This window comes from Anas platyrhynchos, chromosome Z (genome assembly GCF_047663525.1).
Source record: "Anas platyrhynchos isolate ZD024472 breed Pekin duck chromosome Z, IASCAAS_PekinDuck_T2T, whole genome shotgun sequence".
Classification (NCBI taxonomy): Eukaryota; Metazoa; Chordata; class Aves; order Anseriformes; family Anatidae; genus Anas; species Anas platyrhynchos.
The window spans coordinates 65,770,409-65,791,454 of NC_092621.1; the positions used below are offsets into that span (position 1 = coordinate 65,770,409).

A 21,046-nucleotide genomic window follows, 5' to 3' on the forward strand; every position below is an offset into this window, starting at 1 on the left:
CTGCAGAGTAATTTATACAGACAGCAAGCAGACAAGGAGTAGGAAGTAACAAACTGAAAGGTGGTGCAAGGTGTCTTGTCTGAATACCTGTTTTACAGGTGTGTTTATTTCACTGCTACATTTGGATAGAGAGAAAAGGACTATCATGTATGAGTTTTCTGGTGTTCTAAGAATAGTTCTCTAGAAAGCAAGTTGCTGCAGAGGAATTGGTGTGCAAGGAGACAAAGCTGAGAGTAAGACTCGTTCAAGAGATTGAGTCATTCAAGACACTTGTGTAGAGCAGTGAGGGGAAATGTACAAGTAAATCAAGAGACAAATCAAAAATAAACTTTGCAACTCCAGAAATTACAGTGGAATTAGACATCAACTACAGGACACGGCCTACTTGGGAAGATGCATTTTAAGCAAATAAAACCCCTTTTTCCCCTCTTAATGTTTCCTAGCTTAACTAGTCATGCAATTGCTGCTCTATCTATGCTGTTCTACTTTCAGTTGTATGATTATTCTTGCATAAAGTAAAGCACACGTACTGCAGGACTTGGTGGTAGCACAGTGAGTTGTACTTCTGATTCTGCCACTGTTGCTCATGTAGTATCATATTCAATGGGAACACAAGGGAGAAAATACGTGTCTCTCTGTAAAGAAATACTAGCACATATTAACTACTTGTGCAATAAAGCAAAATATATTCTGGCTCTTCAGACTTTTGAGGGCCAACACGCAAATGGCTCCATAGTTTCTTTTTGTGGCCCCGAACTGGCTTACATCTACACACCATAAAGCTGGCACATAATCCATTGCTGCTGAGAGCTATAAACCAATGAAAGTTCAGTTGTCCCAGGTCTTAGGAAAGGGCTGCAGCCCCATGACTAGTAGGCTACTGCTTTTCCAGAATTCTCCTTCACAGTAAGTGTCTTCCACAAGGCAGAAAAAATCAAAACTTGCCTTTGAGCAGCACAACTGTAATAGAAGCATCCGGTTCAGCCTGGAGAGGAGAAATTGTACCTTCCCTTTAATGGTGATCTAAACAATTTTAAGAACAATTACTGGATACCCACTCTTGAAAGCACTGAGTTCCATTCTATATATTATTGAGAAGACACAGTAGGCAAGCTTAGCTGGCATTTTATATTATATTAATTGTATGAAGAACAACAGAGTGAGACAGTCTATTCAGTCTTTTTCATGCTTCGTTTGCTGGTGTATACTAATAGTTTCCTTAGCTCAGCATGTTAACAATTCAGTTTATAGATCTAATATAAATTATTCGCATAATAGGATAAAAAACAAAACCATATGCATTTGCTATGGGAATATGCTGTATTTCATGACTTTGCAAGAAGAAAAAAATACTAGAGAGTATTTTATCAATACAGAATGTAAACAATAATAAAAACAGAGAGTTAGAAACATCTCAGAAGTCATCTCTGAGCCCCCCTCTTTCTTCTTCCTCCTCTCAGGCTTCCAAGAAGTAGAAAAGAAACTGAGTAGATTGAAAACTCTTTTCCAGGACACAAATCACAAGATGTTTTTAACCAAGAATGTTAACAATTTCAAGTGAGGGGAAACATAACTAAGGCAAAATACAGACACATTTTATAGAGAAAGAGATAATTACCTTTTTATGAAGGGCATGGAATTCACTATACCTCTTCTCCACAAAATGTTTCCTTCCACTCACTAGTACCTCTATTTTAAAGACCTGAAAAAATACAAATAATAAAAAGGAAATTAGGAAATTAATGTTTGCACAAACAGATCTATGACGTGGTTGTGACTGCACATTATGCCCAAAACGTAGTGGTTCCAAAAACACATGATGTTAAGAGGTGCAGAAGTACAACAATGTTTAAGGGATATTATGCCTTAATTTGCTATTAACAAGTTGTTCAACAAACACAGATAAAAGACAGTTCAGTTTGGACTTCATATTGTATATAAAAAACTAAATGTTAAAATATTTCCTTTTAGAAATATTTAATGCAATTGGAAGTATGAAAAATAAAAGATGGTAAGAACAACAAAATAGAATGAAATGAAATAACGATTCATTCTCTTTCCCTACTACTACTATGCTAACACATATTCAGTAAGAGCCAGGTAACAGAAGCTGTATGTTTAAGAGATAAAATGCAAACATTATACTGTAAGTTAATTGTCTGCTAACCTACAAATTCAGATATAGCCTCAATTGAGCTTGTGCTACTATCTATATAACCTAGAGGGAAAACAAAAAAAAAAAAAGCACATACAAAAAACCACGGCAAATGCTTGTTTTCTTTGTATGATACATGTGACAGCTTTTGTTGCTGCTTCTGGAAGGTTGAAAGGCCAGGAGAAGAAGCTCCCTGGATCCACTAATTAGTAGTCACTAACATGACATTTTCTTGATTCTCAGGCCACAAGGTCATTTCTGAGGGCAAGTGATGAGAAATATTTTGAAGTACTCAGGAAAACATGGTCTATTAAATGAAGACAAGATCAGCAGAAAAGCAATACAAAAAAAGTGCCTAGTCTATCCAGGAGTTTGTGGTTTTTTCTTGTTGTTTTCATTTTTGCTCAGAAAATGATGGAAATAATTATTTCCAGGAGAAATTAGAGACAATGTTCAGGACAGATGATTACATCAAGACCCAAGACTTAGGCCAAATGAAAGTACTTTGAAATGAATTTGCAAACAGTGTTTATGCCTGAATGCAGAAAAAAAAGGGGGGCTCTGTCACAATATGTCCAACTAGCATTGATCAGAGCAAACACACAGAAATCATGCTGGATAAACACTTTCTGTTGTCCACTAGAACCTGCCTTTCAAACACAGGTCAAAATGCTATGGTTCTCACAGGCCAGCCAAACCATATTAGAAACAGACAGCACTTTATTTAATCCAGACTGAAATGCATCTACCTTTGTTTGAACATGATATGGATGGGACTGGAGTCATTTCACACCAATGTTTACATTACCAAAATTAGTTCAGATCTTTGTAATCCATCAAAATAGCTTGTGCTACATTCTACCTCCTTGAAAAGGACTATTTCTGTGTCCTAATCACTGCGAGCAAATGACCTTATTTGGGTGCATTGATTTTTTTTTCCTTATCTATTTAGACAATTTTGGGAGAACAGCTATTGGCTATTTAACAATTTTCCTCTACACGTGAAAAAACTCCAAGGCACCCTTAGGAATACATTGTAAGTTCAGAGTTGTAAAGAGAATCACATGTAAAGAAAAATCAATGCAAACTTTTTTATTTAGTTCAGATTTAATACCCTAATTATATAAGAAGAAAACATTATTTACATCTTATATTCTACACACATTGCATGAAAGAAATAGTTCCACAAGGAACAAAATGCTTTCAATTGCACAGGAAATCTATTGCATTGAAAGCATTGCAAGGATAATTCATAGGAAGAATGGATGACAGAATACGAACAGTTAAATAGTCATGAGCAAATGCCTAGTTAAGGTGTCACATTGGTTTTGTATTAACCTGATACTAAAACTTTGGCAATTGCTAGCAACTCATAACACCCAATCACACCTCAGTCAGATAAGAACCTCAGCACCAATGTTATTTAAGCACTTCCATTGGCTACCGGGCTTGCTGAGCAACCTGAAGAAATCTAAGAGGCTCCTGCCTCACCTTTAAGTACTCCCTTGGCAGGTAACTGCCTTGTGAATCAGTCTGTCTTGTGCAGCCCCATTCTGATTTTAGTTATGTGTGCAACTTTAGAGAATTGTCATTCCATCTGGAGACAATAAATCTGTCATTTTATAAAGGAGAATAGTTGGAATATGGGGTAAAAGGGAAATAAAAATTCCCTAGTTGGCCTTCTGTTCAAAGCATGTACCTATTGTGTCCTGTATGTCACCACTGGTTAATGAAATAAAGGAATGGTTTCAAAACAGCAAAAAGTATGCAGCATTTATTCAGCTTCCTTTTACATCTTAGCAATGTTTCAAGTACTGCTTGCAATATTTTTTGCCAGAAAGAAGATATACATATTTGCTGATCATTTTCATAGAAGACATGCTTTTTTTACATGATGCCACCTTTACAAACACAAATCTACTGCCTTTATACCCTCATTTGGTTCTGTCAACTTTAAGAGGCTTTACCTTTGCCTCCAAGAGCACACAGCCCTTGGATTCAGCTTTAGCAGCCACCCAAAACTTACAAAGATAGACAACAGATCTATCATGAATCAAAAATTGCTGTTTCAAAAACAAAAAACTACCCTGCAAATTATGCTCGTGGTGGCATCTAAGTTTCAGAAACGTAAAGCAATTAGCAATAAGTGTATCAAGTGGACAATCTGTAAATCTTTCAATTTAAGATGAATTTAAATACTAAACTGATTTACAAAGAAACTTAAGCACAGTGTGTGCTTAAGAACTTTATATTATTAAATGACTGCATTTAGACTGCATAAATTCTGGTTTTGCCTCCTCACTGTTTACCAGGTTTCAATTCACAAGAGTAAACTAAATGCACAGAATTAAGTTTGTGTCGCAATTTCATATTGCGGACACAGACAAGTGTGTGAGAGGCAGCAAGATACATTCGTTTGCAACAGAGAGAGAATCTCTTCATGGATTCAAAATAGCTATAGACAAATCTCACAAATTTAATTGAGCAATTGCAGGCCCTGACAGAAAAACAATGTAAGGAAACGGGTGAACATAGATGAAAGTGCCAAAATAAAGATGGAAGAACTATGGGAAAAAAATGCAACACTGCAAGGAAATTACTTTTCTTGTAAAAATGTCCATGTTCTGTGAAAAGATAACTCTGAAAAGACATATGACGTTTTATAAGTGACAGTTTGTTAAATGAAAAATGCAATAATTAATCACTGAATAAGACAAGTAAAATGGTTTTCCCATAGTCAGTGAAATACCAGAAATTACACTGCACTGAATGATTTGCAGTTCATCCCAACTAGGACACAAAAGTCCATAGACATGAATATATCAATTAGAAAACTCTTTTACAAGTATGCTAAAACAAGGAATGTTGTTTGTAAATGCCTTTCTTGGTTATTTCCACAACAACTATTAATAATGTTTGCACAAAGGCACAAAATCCTCTTACAGAATTTAACCTACACAAATGATTTTCAGGGTTAGCATCTTTAGGTTAGAAATCAGTTTGAATAATTCTGATCTTCTGCTTTCCAAAATTGCAGAACCGCCATTAAAATTCGTAATTATCAAAACCATGAGGGAAACTCCTGGAGAAGAATTCTTAAGTTTTTATTTTGTTTTGTTTTTTTAATAAGATAGTCAAAACGTTCAGGTCCAACTACAAAACAGATTTAAATATGACTGGGCAGGAGGAGGAGGTGGAACCATTTTGGCTCTCTGCTTTGCCTCCACTTTGTTCCAATGAAATGGAATATATTCAGATACTGGAAATCATTTACTTCATTTCTTATTGGCAGCAAATATGCCTGATTTTGCCATTTTCCTGTGTTTATCAGGTTTTGATCATTAACAAACCTCCAAGTGAATGATCCTTTTCCATTGTTTTCATGAGGAATAACTTACACTTCTTGATGCAAAAGCTGCAGCACTTGAGCAGCAGTATCACATAATAACAAAATCTATTCTATAAGAGCAAATAATTGGTATTGCATCACTGTGAATTTCTGAGATAGCTTAAATGGAACAAAATAGGAGCAAATAAAACATACAAGAGCCATTCATGCCTTCCTGTAAGTCCTTAGATATTCTAAAAGCATGTAGAGAACTGCATAAAACCAAGCTGATACTATCTTCCTTCAGTTTTTATGTATGTTAAATGCTTACATGATGTAAATGGCCATCTCTTATAATTTGATGCAAAACTATGCAGTCCAAGTAACTATCTCAAAAAAAAAAAAAAAAAAAAAAAAGTCCAAACAAACAAACATAGAGAGATCAGTTTAACAAAAAACAGACGGGAATGACAAATATGTCCAGAATTAGGGAGGAAAACTAACTAGCATGGCAATACCTCGTTGTTTTTTCTATTACATAAGAAATACACAGATGATATCTTTATATTCACTCAAGGAAATCAGATTATCTAAATAGTTTATTGCAAATTAACACTATCATAATGTGTACGTATATGGAAAAATAGTTATATAGAAGTTATATAAATTTCTGAAAGATTACAGCTGAGAGAGTTTGGGGGCAATCTGCTTTAGAATGAGGAGATACAAAAACCAGAAGCAGAAAAAGAGAAGTTTACAGAAAACAGATACATTCGTCTAATGTTCACGGGGAAAGAATAACCCAGAAAATTCTAGTACTGTGCCTTTCCTTCTCAATACCAAGCTTACCAACACTAATTCTTTTTAATATATTGCTTACAGAAATAAATACATCCCTTTAGATGTTTCAGTATGCCTGACAGACTTCTGTCTGAGGAACAGCTAATGCATTCAAAGTGTCAGGAAACTCAGCCTCAAACCTTTGTCATGGCCATATGGAAGGAATTCCAGGACAAATGAAATGACAGCTACGGTTCATGAAACACTAATAGGATTTCCACATGTTTAATGTTTCATCACTGTTAGACAATGGCACATTTTCATTCTCTGCTGTGCTATGACTAGAACAAGACCACAGCATATAGGAAAGATCAAAAGATGACTTTAAGCCTCTTTCCACCTACTGATCAAGGGCCAGCTGATGGTCCTTGGTACCAGTAAGAGCAGCTGAGCGACAGCCGTGACCACAGCTGCATGTTGCTGGAGCAGCAGTTTGGTATCTCATGGGTGCAAGCACCTCGTGGCAATGCTCCATACGCCCTGAATGCCTCCAGCGCAGAGGCGGAGATGAGGACTGTGTGCAGAGCCAACTCAAACTTCATAGCAGCCTTGATAAAACCGAACCTCGCTATCCCCCAAATGAAAACAAATGAACTTATTCTGACTTCATCCTCAGGAGGGAGGGAGGGGCAGCAAAATCAAATTCTGTGGTGGGTGCTGGGCAACTGTAGGACACGCAGTCAGGCTGGCATGGGTCACTGAGACCTGAGGATAGGGAAATTTCTTTTTCCTCTCCAGCCACAATCCCCCGACTGTAGTTTCCTTCCTTCCCACATCCACTGTCTAACCTTTGGTTATCCCCTCCACTCTCACTTTTTGAGACTTAAGACTTTATGTGCCTTAGGTAAGTTGCTTACAGACACAACTCCTCCTTCTCCCTGTAGTAACTGCTGCTCCCATCCTAAAGAAGCAGCCCATATTCAAACTCCTGCACTGTTTTCCTGTCGGGAAAGGGTCCTCTTCCTGCTGCAGAACTGGGAAACCAGCTGGGACAGTAAAGAAAGAAGCAGAACAGCCCTGAAGAGCTGAGTTTGCTCTTGCTGGTTCTGCTGGGGCCCTAAGGATGGATGAAGATATCTGCTGGAGGAAGTAAAGGAAAAGGAGAGACTGATCAGATAGTAGCAACTGAGAGTAGCCAGAGTGCTGGGGAAGAGGGAGTGATCATCTCTCCAGCCCAGCAGCAGCCCTCACATGTGCAGACCATGTTTTCCTGACAGCCACCAGCAGGCAGAAAGCAGCAGCTGATGACCGGCAGTTCACGGCACAGATGCTGGAAGCACTGGTCCTCACCAGTAGGTGATGGGCTCACAAGCACCTCCCCTCTCTGCTGACCCAGGTAACTGCTCCTCGTGCCCTGCGCCCGTCTTCACTGGCACAGCTCGACACAACAAAGCTGTTCCACTGACAGGGAAGGGCCCCAAGAGATTCAGAACCATCACATTTCCAGATAGCAATTTTACCCCAGGTCTGCTCAAAAGCTGTATTAGACCTACAGACTGCCCCTTTCCTGCTCCCTGAACACTGTGATGCCTGTTAACCTGAAACCAAACTGTTTCAGACCCAATTACAATGTGAAGTATTAGTTACAGTCCAAGAAAGAAGTAACTGGTTTTATTAACTACAGAAATCAAGGCCTGGCATTATGCAATTAAGACACTCCTTGTCCAGAGTGTGACAGAGGAAGACCATCACGGAGAAGCGAACGATCACTAAAGTATTTCAGGTGTGCATTCCACACAACCATATGAAGAAGTTAACTGTCCCCATCTGGTCTGGGGAAGCAGCCTTATTGCTATCATAATTCAATAAAGAGATTTTCTCCTGTTACACAAACATGCTGAGAAGGTAAGTACGTTACTGAATTACAACTCCTGTTAAATCTTGACGTTTACTGAAAAAAATTTCTCTTCACTAACACTTACCAGTGTTACCGTACCCTACCTCAACCAGACTGCAGTGTCTTCAACAACCTTTAGCATGTAGTTTGTCTTTCCCACTCATGCTACAAAATAACTATACTCCCTATTCTACCCACTTTTGCAGTACGGGCCTCCCCCCCTCATAAAATGGCACACTGCTGGTACAAATTACGTGAAATAAATAAATAAATAGGTAGGACTCGGGGGAATTCTTTCTGAAGATGGCCTTTAGGAAGTTTATGTCATATTTCTTAGGGTTTAGAGGTAGAGGTAGTAAAACAATTTATACCAAGACCCAGTGCAACTAACACCTACAAAATGGGAAGCTCAAGGGAGGCCTCTGCAGAACTGTCAATGTTGAATGAAAGAGTAGCTGACATACAAGAGTAAGTAGTTTTCTGATTTTTTCAACCCACTTTAAACCAATCTTTTCCAAACACATGGTTCATAAAATCCCATAGGAACTTCTTTGTCATTTCCTGAAAAATAACTTACTTGGCTTTCCAAGCTAAAAAGCCTCTCCCTTGCCAGTGAAACACTGACTATGGAAATCTAATTTGTAACCAAACCAAGAAGCCACAAGATCTGACCTGCTTTTAATATTTTTCTTCATTAGTCCTACAGAGCACAACTGTTATGCAGATGACATCCTTTTAAAATCTAGTCATTGTGGTCACCTATTTAACTAACTTTCTTTGAATCAAACTTCAGGAAAAATATCCTTATCTTTTACTGAAAAAGGAAAAAGTTCCTAACATACTCTAATGCTTACAGTTACACAGACAAAAATTAGCCTGCTCTGCTACATTTGTTCATCTGGATCATCTCAATGTCTCTTATCAGAAGTATTCTACTAATAGAACAACCATGAGCCTTTTTATGGAAGAGAGATTAACTTTCTAGTAGAAGTAATACATTGGGATAAAATATTTGAATATTGAAAAAAGCCACCCTGATGACAAAAATATATATACATAAAACAGAAGAACTCAAAGATTAATCAAATATAAGGACCCTTCTATTATGTCACAAAATACTTTGCCATTTTATCTGTAGATTCTATAAAGAATCCTCATACTTTTCATGGAAAAACAGAGCTGCTAACTACAATGAAAATGTGCCTCCTTTGCAGCCAACTAGCTGCAAGAAACTCAATTTTCATACAATCACAGAAGGGTTTGGATCAGAAGGGACCTAAAACACCACCCCCTTCCAGCCCTCCTGCCATGGGCAGGGAGACTTCCCACTAGAACATGTTGCCCAAAGCCCCATCCAGCCTGGCCTTGAACACCTCCAGGGATGGGGCATCCACAGCTTCTCTGGGCAGCTTGTGCCAGTGCCTCACCACCCTCTGAGGAAAGAATTTCTTCCTAACATCTGATCTAAATCTCTTTCAGTTTAAAACCAGTCCCCCTTCTCCTATCACCATCTGCCCATGCAAAAAGTTGCTCTTCAGTCCTCAGCAGGGCTGCTCTCAGTGAATTCTTCTAACAGACCGTACACACAGAATCACAGTATGGCTGAGGTTGTCAGAGACCTCTGGAGATCATCTGGTACAACCCCCCTTCCAAGCAGGGTCACCCAGAGTATGTTGCACAGGCCCACACCCAGGCAGGTTTTGAGTATCTCCAGAGCAGGAGATGGCACAGCCTCTCTGGGCAACCTGTGCCAGTGCTCCGCCACCCACACAGTAAAAAATTGTTTTCTCATATTCAGCCGGAACTTCTGTGCTTCAATTTATGCCCATTGTCTCTTGTCCTGTCACTGGGCACCATTGAAAACAGTCTGGGCCTGTCCTCTTGGCATCCTCCCTTCAGATACTTATACACATTGACAAGATCCTACCTCAGTCTTCTCTTCTCTAGAGAAACACCTGTGTCAAGCTTTTCATCCATAAGATCCCAGGTCCTTCTCCGCAGAGCGGTTCTCAATGAGTTCTTCCCCCAGTCTGTGCTCATGCCTGGGATTGCCCCAACCCAGGCGCAGCACCTTGCACTTGGACTTGTTGAACCTCATTAGGTTCACATGGGCCCACCCGTCCAGGTCCCTTTAGATGGCATCTCTTCCTTCTGGTGTATCAGCTGCACCACTCAGCTTGGTGTCATCTGCAAACTTGCTGAGGGTGCACTCAACCTCACTGTCTATGTCACTGATAAAGATATTAAACAGTACTGGTTCCAGAGGGTACAGATCCTAGTGTACAGATCCCTGGGGGACACTGCTCGTCACCAGCCTCCACACAGAGACATTGACCACAACTCTCTGGGTGCAGCTTTCAAGCCAATTCCTTATCCACTGAATGATCCACCCTTCAAATCCATCTCTTTCCAATTTGGAGATGAAGATGTCATGTGGGACCGTGTCAAAGGCCACAATGGTCCACATAGTCCACAAGTCCATGCAGCTGACATCAGTTGGTCTTCTCTTGTCGACTGGGGCAGTCACACCACCATAGAAGATCCACCAGACTGGTCAGGCACAATGTGCCCTTGATGAAGCCATGCTGGCTGTGTCAGATCACCTCCTTGTCCTGCCCGTGCCTTGTCATTGCTTCCAGGAGGATCTGTTCCATGGTCTTGCCAGGCACAGAGGTGGGGCTCATCAGTCTGTAGTTCCCCGGTCCTCCTTTCTACCCTTTTTAAAAATGGGAGTGGTATTTCTCTTTTCCCAGTCACCATGGACTTCACCTGACTGCCAGGACTTTTCAAATATGATGGAGTGGCTTGGTAACTACATCAGCCAGTTCCTTCAGGACCCTGGATGCGAGGCATCAGGCCCCATTTTGCAGGAATCAAGAAAGGAGACTATTATTTTTTTCATGAAGTTAGAAACAAGACAATACCCAGTATGCACGATCTATTAAAAATCAACCCCACATGCTTCATGGCAAGTAAATACCAGGGCAAAGAAATACTGTACAACCAGACCTTGCTTCTTTTCTTATTCAGATCTCTGCAGTAATCCATCTCCGAATTCTCTACTGTTTATCTGACAACATAAGTAGCTCATCCAAATATTTCTTTTTTCAAGAGCAGCAGCTGAAGTCATCAAAGGAGGTTGCTTTTCTACGTTTATGTGCAGCTTAGCAAAGATCCTCCATATACTATGTTTAACTACTGCAATTTGCCTATCTTCAGCTGCAAAATGGAGGATTCCTATGCTATTCTGTCTATAACAAAGAAGAGCAGACAGTTTGTATGCAATTTTTTCATGTACTTCCTTTCAAGAAGCTAAGTCCCCCGAACTTTAACTAAACTAGCATTGCTCTGCCTTGCAAAATAGAACCCTAATTATTTACACTACGATGTGCTATCTGTATTATTCTTACATACAACTGACAACTCTATTTCAAACATCAGCACTCACTTCTGGAGTCAATTTATCAAAGAATGCCACCCTGCTCATCAAGGGTTTCCTTTGCTAAGTTAAATCTTTTTTGAACAGCAATTCAAAGTGGGATGAAGACATAGCTCAAAAAGTTGCAAGACAGTTTCATTTCTCACCGGACCGAGCCTACTGCTACTGAGAGAAGATGTGAAACCAGCTACCAGGATGTGGTTATCAATGCATCCAACTACAGAAAAAACAGTTCCTCAAGTATAAGGAAAGTGGAGAGAATAGAAATGAAAAACTTGGCACAACTACTTAAGAAATGGCAAAAGCCATCACAAACAGTGCCAAACAAATAATAAAAGTTGGACCAAACTAAAATTCAAATTATTAAGCTTCTGAACTTACACGCTGGGGCTAATAGCATTTATGTTGCCGTGAGCCTTGTGGTCACAATGAATACAGATATTCCTGAGCCAGACTGAGCTCAGGTACTGCTGGCAACAGAACGGTAGCAGCAGTCAGGACTGCACAATCTGCAAAACTCCTGGCAAAGTCTGGACAAAACTCAGTGCCACGGGGACCAGGCTAGCTCTGTCCCAAGTATGTCTGCAGGAGCTGCAGTTTGTGAAGTGTAGGAATCCCACAAAAAGGAGCAGTATGAGTGTAAAGTTCAGAGGGATGCAAGCACGTCCCTCTAGACTTGATGCAGGCACAGATCTTGACCTGCGTACATTGCAAGAACACAGGGAAGAAAGAAAAGCATTTCCTAATCTGCTTTCCTTGGAGTTACAGCATAAACACAGCAAGTAGCTGAATCACAGACTCTTCAGACAGAACTGCATTGGCATTAGAGAAAGAGTTAGGGTAGTGCAGAATTTGACTCAAACATTGATGTCTGAGAAAAGACAACATCTGAACCACTTACAGAGACTACATCCAGTGCAATTATGTCAATGTATTGTATAGATTCAAAGGCAGTGGAAATACTAATACAAACCAATATTAAGGACAATATATAAAATTAAAGTATCCTCTCAGCAATTTTGCAATATAAGATTGAATAACCTATCAGAGAACACTGGTTGTACAATTAAATATTTATAATTCCAAAGACAATGAAAATTGATTCAGTCAGGATTATGTTAATTTGTAACTAGCCTCTCAATCACTTAAAAGATAGTAAGGCAAACGTTGAATAATTACATGCCTGCACATGTATCAGCCAGATAAAGTATCATGTTTACAACAAATTTCAGAAAGATTTTAAGTAAGTTATAAATTGAGTCTGATGCTGGAAACGTGCAAATACTGCACACCGCAAACAAAGTGACAGGCAACAGATGACTGAAAGTTGTGCTACGTGTTTCATTGCTGACTGTTGTTTGAACTGAAGATAATACAACATAGCAGCATTGGTCATAAAGTATCATTCATGGGTCTAAAAATTGGTAGCTGTCTTTTTCTCAAAAAAAAAAAAAAAAAAAAGATGACATAACCATGCATACATAGACTAAAGATCTAACTTGGCTTGAATATTTCAGCAATAAAAGCCAGAAGATTCCTAAAAACAGCACTACGAGAAAATGATGCCCACAAACTAACTTTAAGCTGAAATGTGAGTCACCTTTCAAGCACTGACTCTTGGGTATGAAAGACATCTTTGTTTCACTCTTCTAGAAAAATCTGGATGTTCACCACCTGCGGATACCAAGTCACCTATTTAAATTAAATACAGCCTCTAAATCCTGTTGCACAAATTCACAAGTACTGTCAGGAAAAAAATAAGGACAAATAACAATAAGAAGGCATTACACAGACCCGATGTGGTACAGATATCATTCATTCCCTCATTCTTAGGTTTCAAATATTCTTTTTTGCCTTATTATGAACTCAATCACAAACTGTCCCCCTGTGTAAAACTCATTGAATCTTGTTATTTTCCTGGTTATCACCTTTTGTAAAGAATAGAAAAACTTCTGCATTTTTTGTCCACATAAAACATTGCCATAAATAACTTCAAGTGCTTTTTTTGGTTCAAAGGCTGTGTTGCTTTGAGTTATCTGGTGCCTCCTTGCAGAAAGAATGTAAACTTTGCTTGGTTTACTTACAGTTTTTAGTTGCAGTGAAAGTTGTTTTTTCTACGTATTTACAGGAAGTTCCACTTCTCTACTTATGGGGCAGAGAAAATGCAACCTACCTCACTTTATATGAGGTGCCACTGTATCTCCAACTGCCCCAGGCAGCAACTGCTCATCATTCTGTACAGCCTCTGTCCCTGCTTACTTTCTTCCACCTACGTTTTTCACACATAAGAAATATGGAGAGGTAAAGAAGGGACATTCACCTTGCATCAGCTGATTCCTCACCTTCCTGTTTCATACAGCAGTTCACACAAAATAGTGCTATTTTTAATTAGCAGCTCAATAACATCAAGAGGGTGTGAGATGGAATTTATTTAATAAAATATATTACAGGAGTTACTGGCAGTGCTAAAAGCAGTTAGAACAATCTAATACTTTCCATTACAAGACTGTTCTCAGTTACTTATACTTTTGCCAACTTTTAATTTTTGGGCTTAGATTTTCCATACCAGGTACGTGATTCAGACAGAAAATATTTTTAGAAAGTTTCAACTAAGACAGTCCAGTTTCTCTAAGTCCTTTATTTAGAGAAAGGCATATTTTATTTATTTATAAAAAAATAAATAGAAAAAGAAACAAAACAAATCAACAAAACAAACCATTTTACAGTAAGTTCCCCAAGATGTGGACAAGAAGACCAGGAATACAGCTAGGAGGCAATTTTGGCCAACCTATGCCTTTCTGAAAAAACTCTAATTCCTACAAAACACAGAGTATGTACATAATGCAGGTTTTCTATTGGCCTCAGTACTGCCAGTGCTCTGTTGTTTTTTAGTACCTACACACAGACTGAAAGTATATAGCATCTCCACAACAAACCTACATTTCAAGCCTACAGAAAAAAATTCTGTGGTTCATCCAAAAAGAGAAGCCATTATGGCACTAGGTAGCAGGAAAAAAAAAGAGTGGAGGATATTTTTAATTTTTTTTAAGAGACACTGGGCAGGGATTTATGCTATGGCACGTGCGAACAATACCTGAAAAGACCACAGTACATCACTGTTAAAATAAACAGGCAAAAGAATAGCAGGAAAAAGGGCTTTTAATCTGAAGTATTAAAATCATTATTAAATCATCACTGAAATCAACAGTAACGCGGGATTTTGTTGTTTATGCATTAGAAATGTAAGTCACTGCATCTGCTTGCTGTGGGAACCTACTGGTAACATAACACATGGTTATCCCTCTCCGTCCCTCCTCTGCTGGTAGCACAGCTTGGATTAAAACCTTGGGCACCGATCTTTCAAGGGGTCTATACTAGGGACCTGACAGCACCATGTCGACCAGCCATATATCTGGGGCAGTACCTATCCAAATGATATATTCCCTCCCCTTCAACACTGGTGGCCTTCTCAGGGGTAAAAAAAAAAAAAAAAAAAAAAAAAAAAAAAGTAGATAAAGGGGAAACCCTTCAGACACTATGGATGCAAATTTAAGCACCCAAACACCAGTGGTGTCTGTTAAGCTTTCCACACAACTGCAATCCTTCTTCTCTGAACATACACATTTGCATTTAGTTTCACATTACTTTTCTTCACTGCATGTCCACTTTGCTTACACACAGGATTGGAGGTGCTGTGGGAACAAGTGAGCAGAGCACAATGTGTTTCAGGCTTCTTCACAAGTAAGAACTAAAAAAATGCAAGGAAAGACATGAAAACTGTATGTATGGATAGTATGGCTTCAAGATTAACGTGAATGGTAACACCATGGACTGTTTGGGAATTGTGCTTCTGCAATGCTAAACAATTTATGATTTTCTCTAGTAAGATCTACTTCAAGCATCCCACTTGGGCATGATTCAGAGGCCCAAGGTTAAAAGCTCAAGCCCTCAGGGAAGCAGCAGACCCAGAACAGATGCAGACAATAAGCTTACACAGATGCAGACAGCAAAAACAGACCACTGTGCACACCGTTTCATTGGTCCCTATTTCAGGACATGAGAAACTGTAACTGTAATTCCTCACTTCTTACTGTGTCACTTCAATATTATTCTGGAAGGCTACTTAATAAGGATTGCATGTAAAATCTGGAAGAAAAAAAAAAAAAGAAAAAAAAAAAGAAAAGGCCCTTCCAAGTGCACATACAAGCCCAAATATCCCCTGAAGTCATCTCCTCCACCCTGCCAGTGCTGGCATCTAGCTGATTTCATGTTTCAAGTCATGGTGCAGCAGGGACCACTGTTGTTCTACACGCAGATTCCACACTTCTCAACTCCTCCTTCTAGGGTATATTACAGAGGAGGAGAAGGTAATAGAAGAGCTATTCCACAACATGTGGTATTGATTTTTCTACCTGAGGAAGAGGACTCCTCAGTGAAAAAGTATCTCTTTGCTCCTCTACCTCACGAGCGAAAAAAAGTCTCAAAAAGACATTAACCTGCAGAACAATGAACCAATGCAGTATTTTGCAGCAGCCAATGTTTTTGGGATATGTTGACACTACATATCTGGCAAATCAACATTCTTGAAGTATATAAGGGAAAAAAGTTATTTTTCTCAAAACTTCCGAATTACTGCAATTACTAACAAATACAGAATGAACTCAGTGGAAGATTTTTAAGTAGAACAAACTCCTCTAATTATTCTTTAAGATCAGAGAAAATAACAAAAACCAATTCAGTAAGACGTATAAGTAAAAAAACCTGCTGTAGTTTTAAAAGGGTGACATTTTCTTACTCCTTTATTATGTGTTGGCTTTGCAAGATCTTGACCATTAACTTCACATACAAGTGCAACGTCCTACTGAAGCTGAACATAATATTTCTGGCAGTAAAGATCAGCAGCATTTCTAATGGTCTTAAAGGAAGATAAGATGTATTACTGTAGTCTACAACAAGAAGATAATAGCTATAAAGTTATTTCAGGAAAACACACACAAAAAATAGTGCTGAAAACACATGGATGTGTCAGTTGTTGCAGAGCAGTGCTCACACAGAGCCAAGGACGTTTCAGCTCCTGGTGCTGCCCTGCCAGCAGGAGGCTGGGGGTGCACCGGGAGCTGAGAGGGGACACAGCCAGGACTGCTGGCACAATAAAAGCTGGGGTAAAGAAGGAGGAAAGGGGGACCAGAGTGATGGCATTTGTCTGCCTGAGGAACCATTGCACGTGCTGAGCCCTGCTTTCCTGGGAGGGTCTGAACGCCTGCCTGCCGATGGGAAGCACTGAATGAATTCCTTGTTTTGCTTCACTTGTACAAGTGGCTATTGCTTTTCCCAGTGAGCTGTCTTTATCCCAACCATGGAGTTTTTGTGCTTTCACATTTCTGATCCTCTTCCCCATGCCACCTGGGAGAGTGAGCAAGCGGCTGGGTGGTGCTGAGCTGTTTGCTGGTGATATATCATGGAGACAACAGATATTCCCATTCATTTCAACATCAGTTTTCTTTCTAAGAACCTTTCATCTTTGCCACTAGGTACAGAAAAAGAAGACACATCCAGAAGTCACTGTTCAAAGAGTAGCTTATTCACATTCTACAAAATCCTTTCTTAACTACAAATAACACTGGTTTGCTCAAATGGCAATTCAAAACAATCACGAGGAAATTGCAGACATGCCTCACTTTTGTGGTTCTTCCCATCTCTTCTGTAACTGGCACTGCTTTCTTACACATTCATTATTTCCATTCTGAATGAGGATAACATTAACATACCATTTTTACACGTCTTATAAACAAGGGAGAAATTTCTCAGATTGGTGGTTATCTGACAATACTTTCTTTGTTGTTCACAGAATCACTGAAGTTGGAAGGGGCCCACAAGGATCACCAAGTCCAAGTCCTGGCTCCACACAGCACCACCCCAAAATTAGACCCTATGTCTGAGAGCATTGTCCAAACACTTCTTGAACTGCGGCAGCTTGGTGCCCCAACCACTGCCCTGGGGAGCCTGTCCCAGTGCCTGATCACCCTCTGGGTGCAGAACCTTTTCCTAACACCACCATGAGACCTCTCCTTAGTCTGCTCTGCTCTAGGTTAAACAAATCAAGGGACTTCAGCCACTCCTCATATGCCTTGCCATCTGGACCCTTCACCAACTTCATAGCCCTCCTTTGGAGGCTCTATAACATTTTTACGTGGTGCCCAGAACTGCACATAGTGCTGGTGGCGAGGCTGCAGCAGCGCAGAGCAGAGCAGCACAGCCCCTTCCCCGGACCAGCTGGCAGTGCTGGGCCTGATGCACCCCAAGGTTCAGCAGCCTCCTGGCTGCCAGGGCATGCTGATGGCTCATGGTCAACTTGCTGTCAACCAGAACCCCCAGAGCCCGTTCCTTGGGGCTGCTCTCCAGCCTCTCGTCCCCCAGTCTGTATGTATAGACAAGGTGGGCTGGCCCAAGAATCTGGCATTTGTTCTTGTTACACTTCATATTGTTGGGCATTGTCCAGCTTTCTAATTTGCCAAGATTTCCCTGCAAAGCCTCTCTGCCCTCAATGGAGTCAACAGCTCTTCCTGATCCAGTGTCATCTGCAAACTCACCCAGCATGCATTTGAGTCCTGCATCCAAGAACATGGAAGAGAACTGGTCCAAATAATGGAGCCCTAGGGAACCCCACTAGTGAGTGGCCACAAGCCTAATGTAACCCCATTTATCAGAACCTGCCAGCCAACTGTTCATCCATTGCATGGTTATCACTGAACTGTATAGCACATTGCCAATTATTGCTAGTTACCTTTTGAACCTTTGTTAGGGTATTCCCAGTGTTATAAAAGCTACTGGGCTAAGAAGCTTCTTGGATTACCAATATGTATTAATCAGCTGACGACACCAAGCTGAGTGGTGAGGTGAACACATCACAAGGGAGAGGACATCTTACACCTTGGCCCAGATGAGCTCAAAGAGTGGTGCCCTGGTTTCAGCTGGGATAGAGTTAATTTTTATCGTAGTAGCTGGTATTGTGCTGCATTTTGGATTTAGGATGAGAATAATGCTGCTAACACACTGATGTTATAGTTGTTGCAGAGCAGTGCTTGCACTAAGCTGAGGACCCGTCAGCTTCTGGTGCTGCCCTGCCAGTGAGGATGTTGGGGGTGTAAAAAAGTAACTGATAGTGAAGGTTTGGTACCTTTGACATGGAACAAGAGGGGGGAGATAAAATGCTTTCATGCAAATTTGATTTCCCTACACTAATCTAGAGCTATTCTGCTAGAAGGAATTATCTTTGCAGGCTGGCAGCTGCAGTAGATGTCATGTGCTACGTGGTGTCTACGTGGTGTCATGCTGAATAATGAAACTGGAAGAGCTGGCTGCAGAGGGAGCACCAGTGCTTGGCCTGTGGCTGACTAATGGTCAGCAGGTGATGAGCACTTGCAGCACTGAACATAACTTGAGCACTTGCAGCACTGAACATAACTCGTTTTATATTTTCTTTTATCATTATTATTATCCCTTCCTTTTCTATCCTATTAAGCTGTCTTTATCTCAACCCATGAGCTTTTACCCTTTTTCCCTTTTTTTCCTCTCCCCCATCCCACTATGGGTGCAGGTGAGTGAGTGGCTGTGTGGTGCTTAGCTGCCTTCTGGGTTAAACCACAAGTGGGCAACCAAGAACTGCCTGAAGCTTAACGAAGAGAACTGCAAGGTCCTCCTTCACCTGGGATGACACAACCAAAGGTCCCAGTACGGGCTAGGAGCTGTGTGGCCTTGATGAAAGGGACCTGGGGATGCTGGCTGTCAGCAAGATGAACATGAGTCAGCACCACGCTGCTGCAGCAACAAAGGCAAATTGGATGCTGGGCTGCACCAGCAGAGGTGTTACAGGTAGAGATAGATATGTGATCATCCCACTCTGCTCAGTGCTTGTCAGGCAGCACCTGGACTACTGCATCCAGCTCTCATCCCCACAATTTGACAGACAGACTGGGGAGGCTCCAAAGGAGAGCCACAAAGATGATCAAAGTACCACAGAACCTGCTCTGTCAAAAAAAGACTGAAGGAGTTAGGTCTTTTCACCCTGCAGAAGAGGAGGTGTGGGGGAAGCTCAGCTCTGTTCCAGTACTTAAAGGTTGGCTACAAAGAGGACGGAGGCTTTCTCTTCACAAGGATTTATGCTGAGAAGACAAGAGAAAATGAGTGTGAGCTGCACCAGAAGTGGTTTTGTCTTGATATAAGAAAGAAATTATTTACAGTGAGGACAATCCATCACTGGAACAAAGTCCTCAGGGACGTTGTGGAGTCATCATTGGCAGTTTTCACGATGTGACCAGGCAGGGTGTTAGATAATCTCATCCAGGCTCCCTTTTCCCACAGAAGATTGGACCCATGGATCTTTCAAGTTCTCTTCCAACCTGAGCTGTTCTAGTTCCGTGACAATACAATGACAGTTTTTATTCAGTTTTTATTCAATAAATATTTTATTTATTTCATTTATTTATTATAATATTTTATATTATGTGATTGGAAATTAAGGCAAAGTTAAATGCAAAAAGGGTCTCCAGAAACACTGAAGATGTAAAAATAACCTTCGCTAGGCAGAGTCTATTAAGAGGACACCAGAAATAACGCATGGTCAAAACACCACAGAAAATGCAAAGACACCTCAATGACCTTTATCAACACAACAGCTCAGATACCTACATGGAAAAGGAAAGCTTGTGGTGACAGAGCAGAAAAGAAACCTCTCTTAAAATATAAATCTTCTAACCACAAGCTTTTAAATACAACTAATAATGGATGATCTATTTACAGTGCAAGATCTGTATACGTTGTAAAGAGCGTTCCCCCCTGCTTCTTAAATTTGAAAGTAGCACTATAACCACAAACATCAAGTCATTACTGGAAACACTGTGCTTAATAAACAAGTAAATAAATTGCTTGCTTGTGATAATAAGAGGCATCTAAAATATTAAACATATCAGGAATAGAAGCCTGAAAACAGTTTTAATGTTTTTGCTTCTTCTTAACATAGGAATTCAAATGCCTTAGATTTCTGGTGAGAAGTCTCAGTAATAAACTAACAATGACCAAATACCTTTTCTCTTCTACCCCCTTCATACAGACTGGCTCATAGCGCTGTCATAACAACCTCAACAAACATTCTTCTGCAGATTATGGTCCAGTCTAAAATAAGAACTTCAAACATGTTTCCTCTGCCCCCTAATTCGCGTTTCAAGGTATTTTAATCAGTGGAAAGTTGTACTTTCTTGACTTTTTGTTAGTGCTAAGAAAAAAGAACTTCTTTGACTAAAAAAACCTCAAGTGACTTGCTTCCAAATCAGATTTGTACTGTCCCCTCTCAAGACACCTATTTACATGAAATCTCTTATAGTTTCTCTGGCTGTATAAAATGCAGATGCCACTGCACATCAGGCCTGTGTTTGCCTCTTTGCACAGACA

At 40.2% G+C, this 21,046-nt stretch overlaps 1 protein-coding gene across 2 annotated transcripts in view; it reads right to left on the reverse strand.

Annotated features, from left to right (window-relative positions):
- The window catches only part of SNX24 (sorting nexin 24), a 93,626-nt gene that overhangs the window by 44,498 nt on the left and 28,082 nt on the right, over nt 1-21,046 (reverse strand). Inside the window, exon 2 of one of the 2 annotated variants that reach the window (XM_038170566.2) lies at nt 1,619-1,702. The exons of the other annotated variant lie outside the window; for it this stretch is intronic. Within the exon in view, the coding sequence (XP_038026494.1) occupies nt 1,619-1,702 (84 nt within the window). The remainder of the gene's footprint in view (nt 1-1,618; nt 1,703-21,046) is intronic. 2 annotated transcript variants of the gene reach the window in all.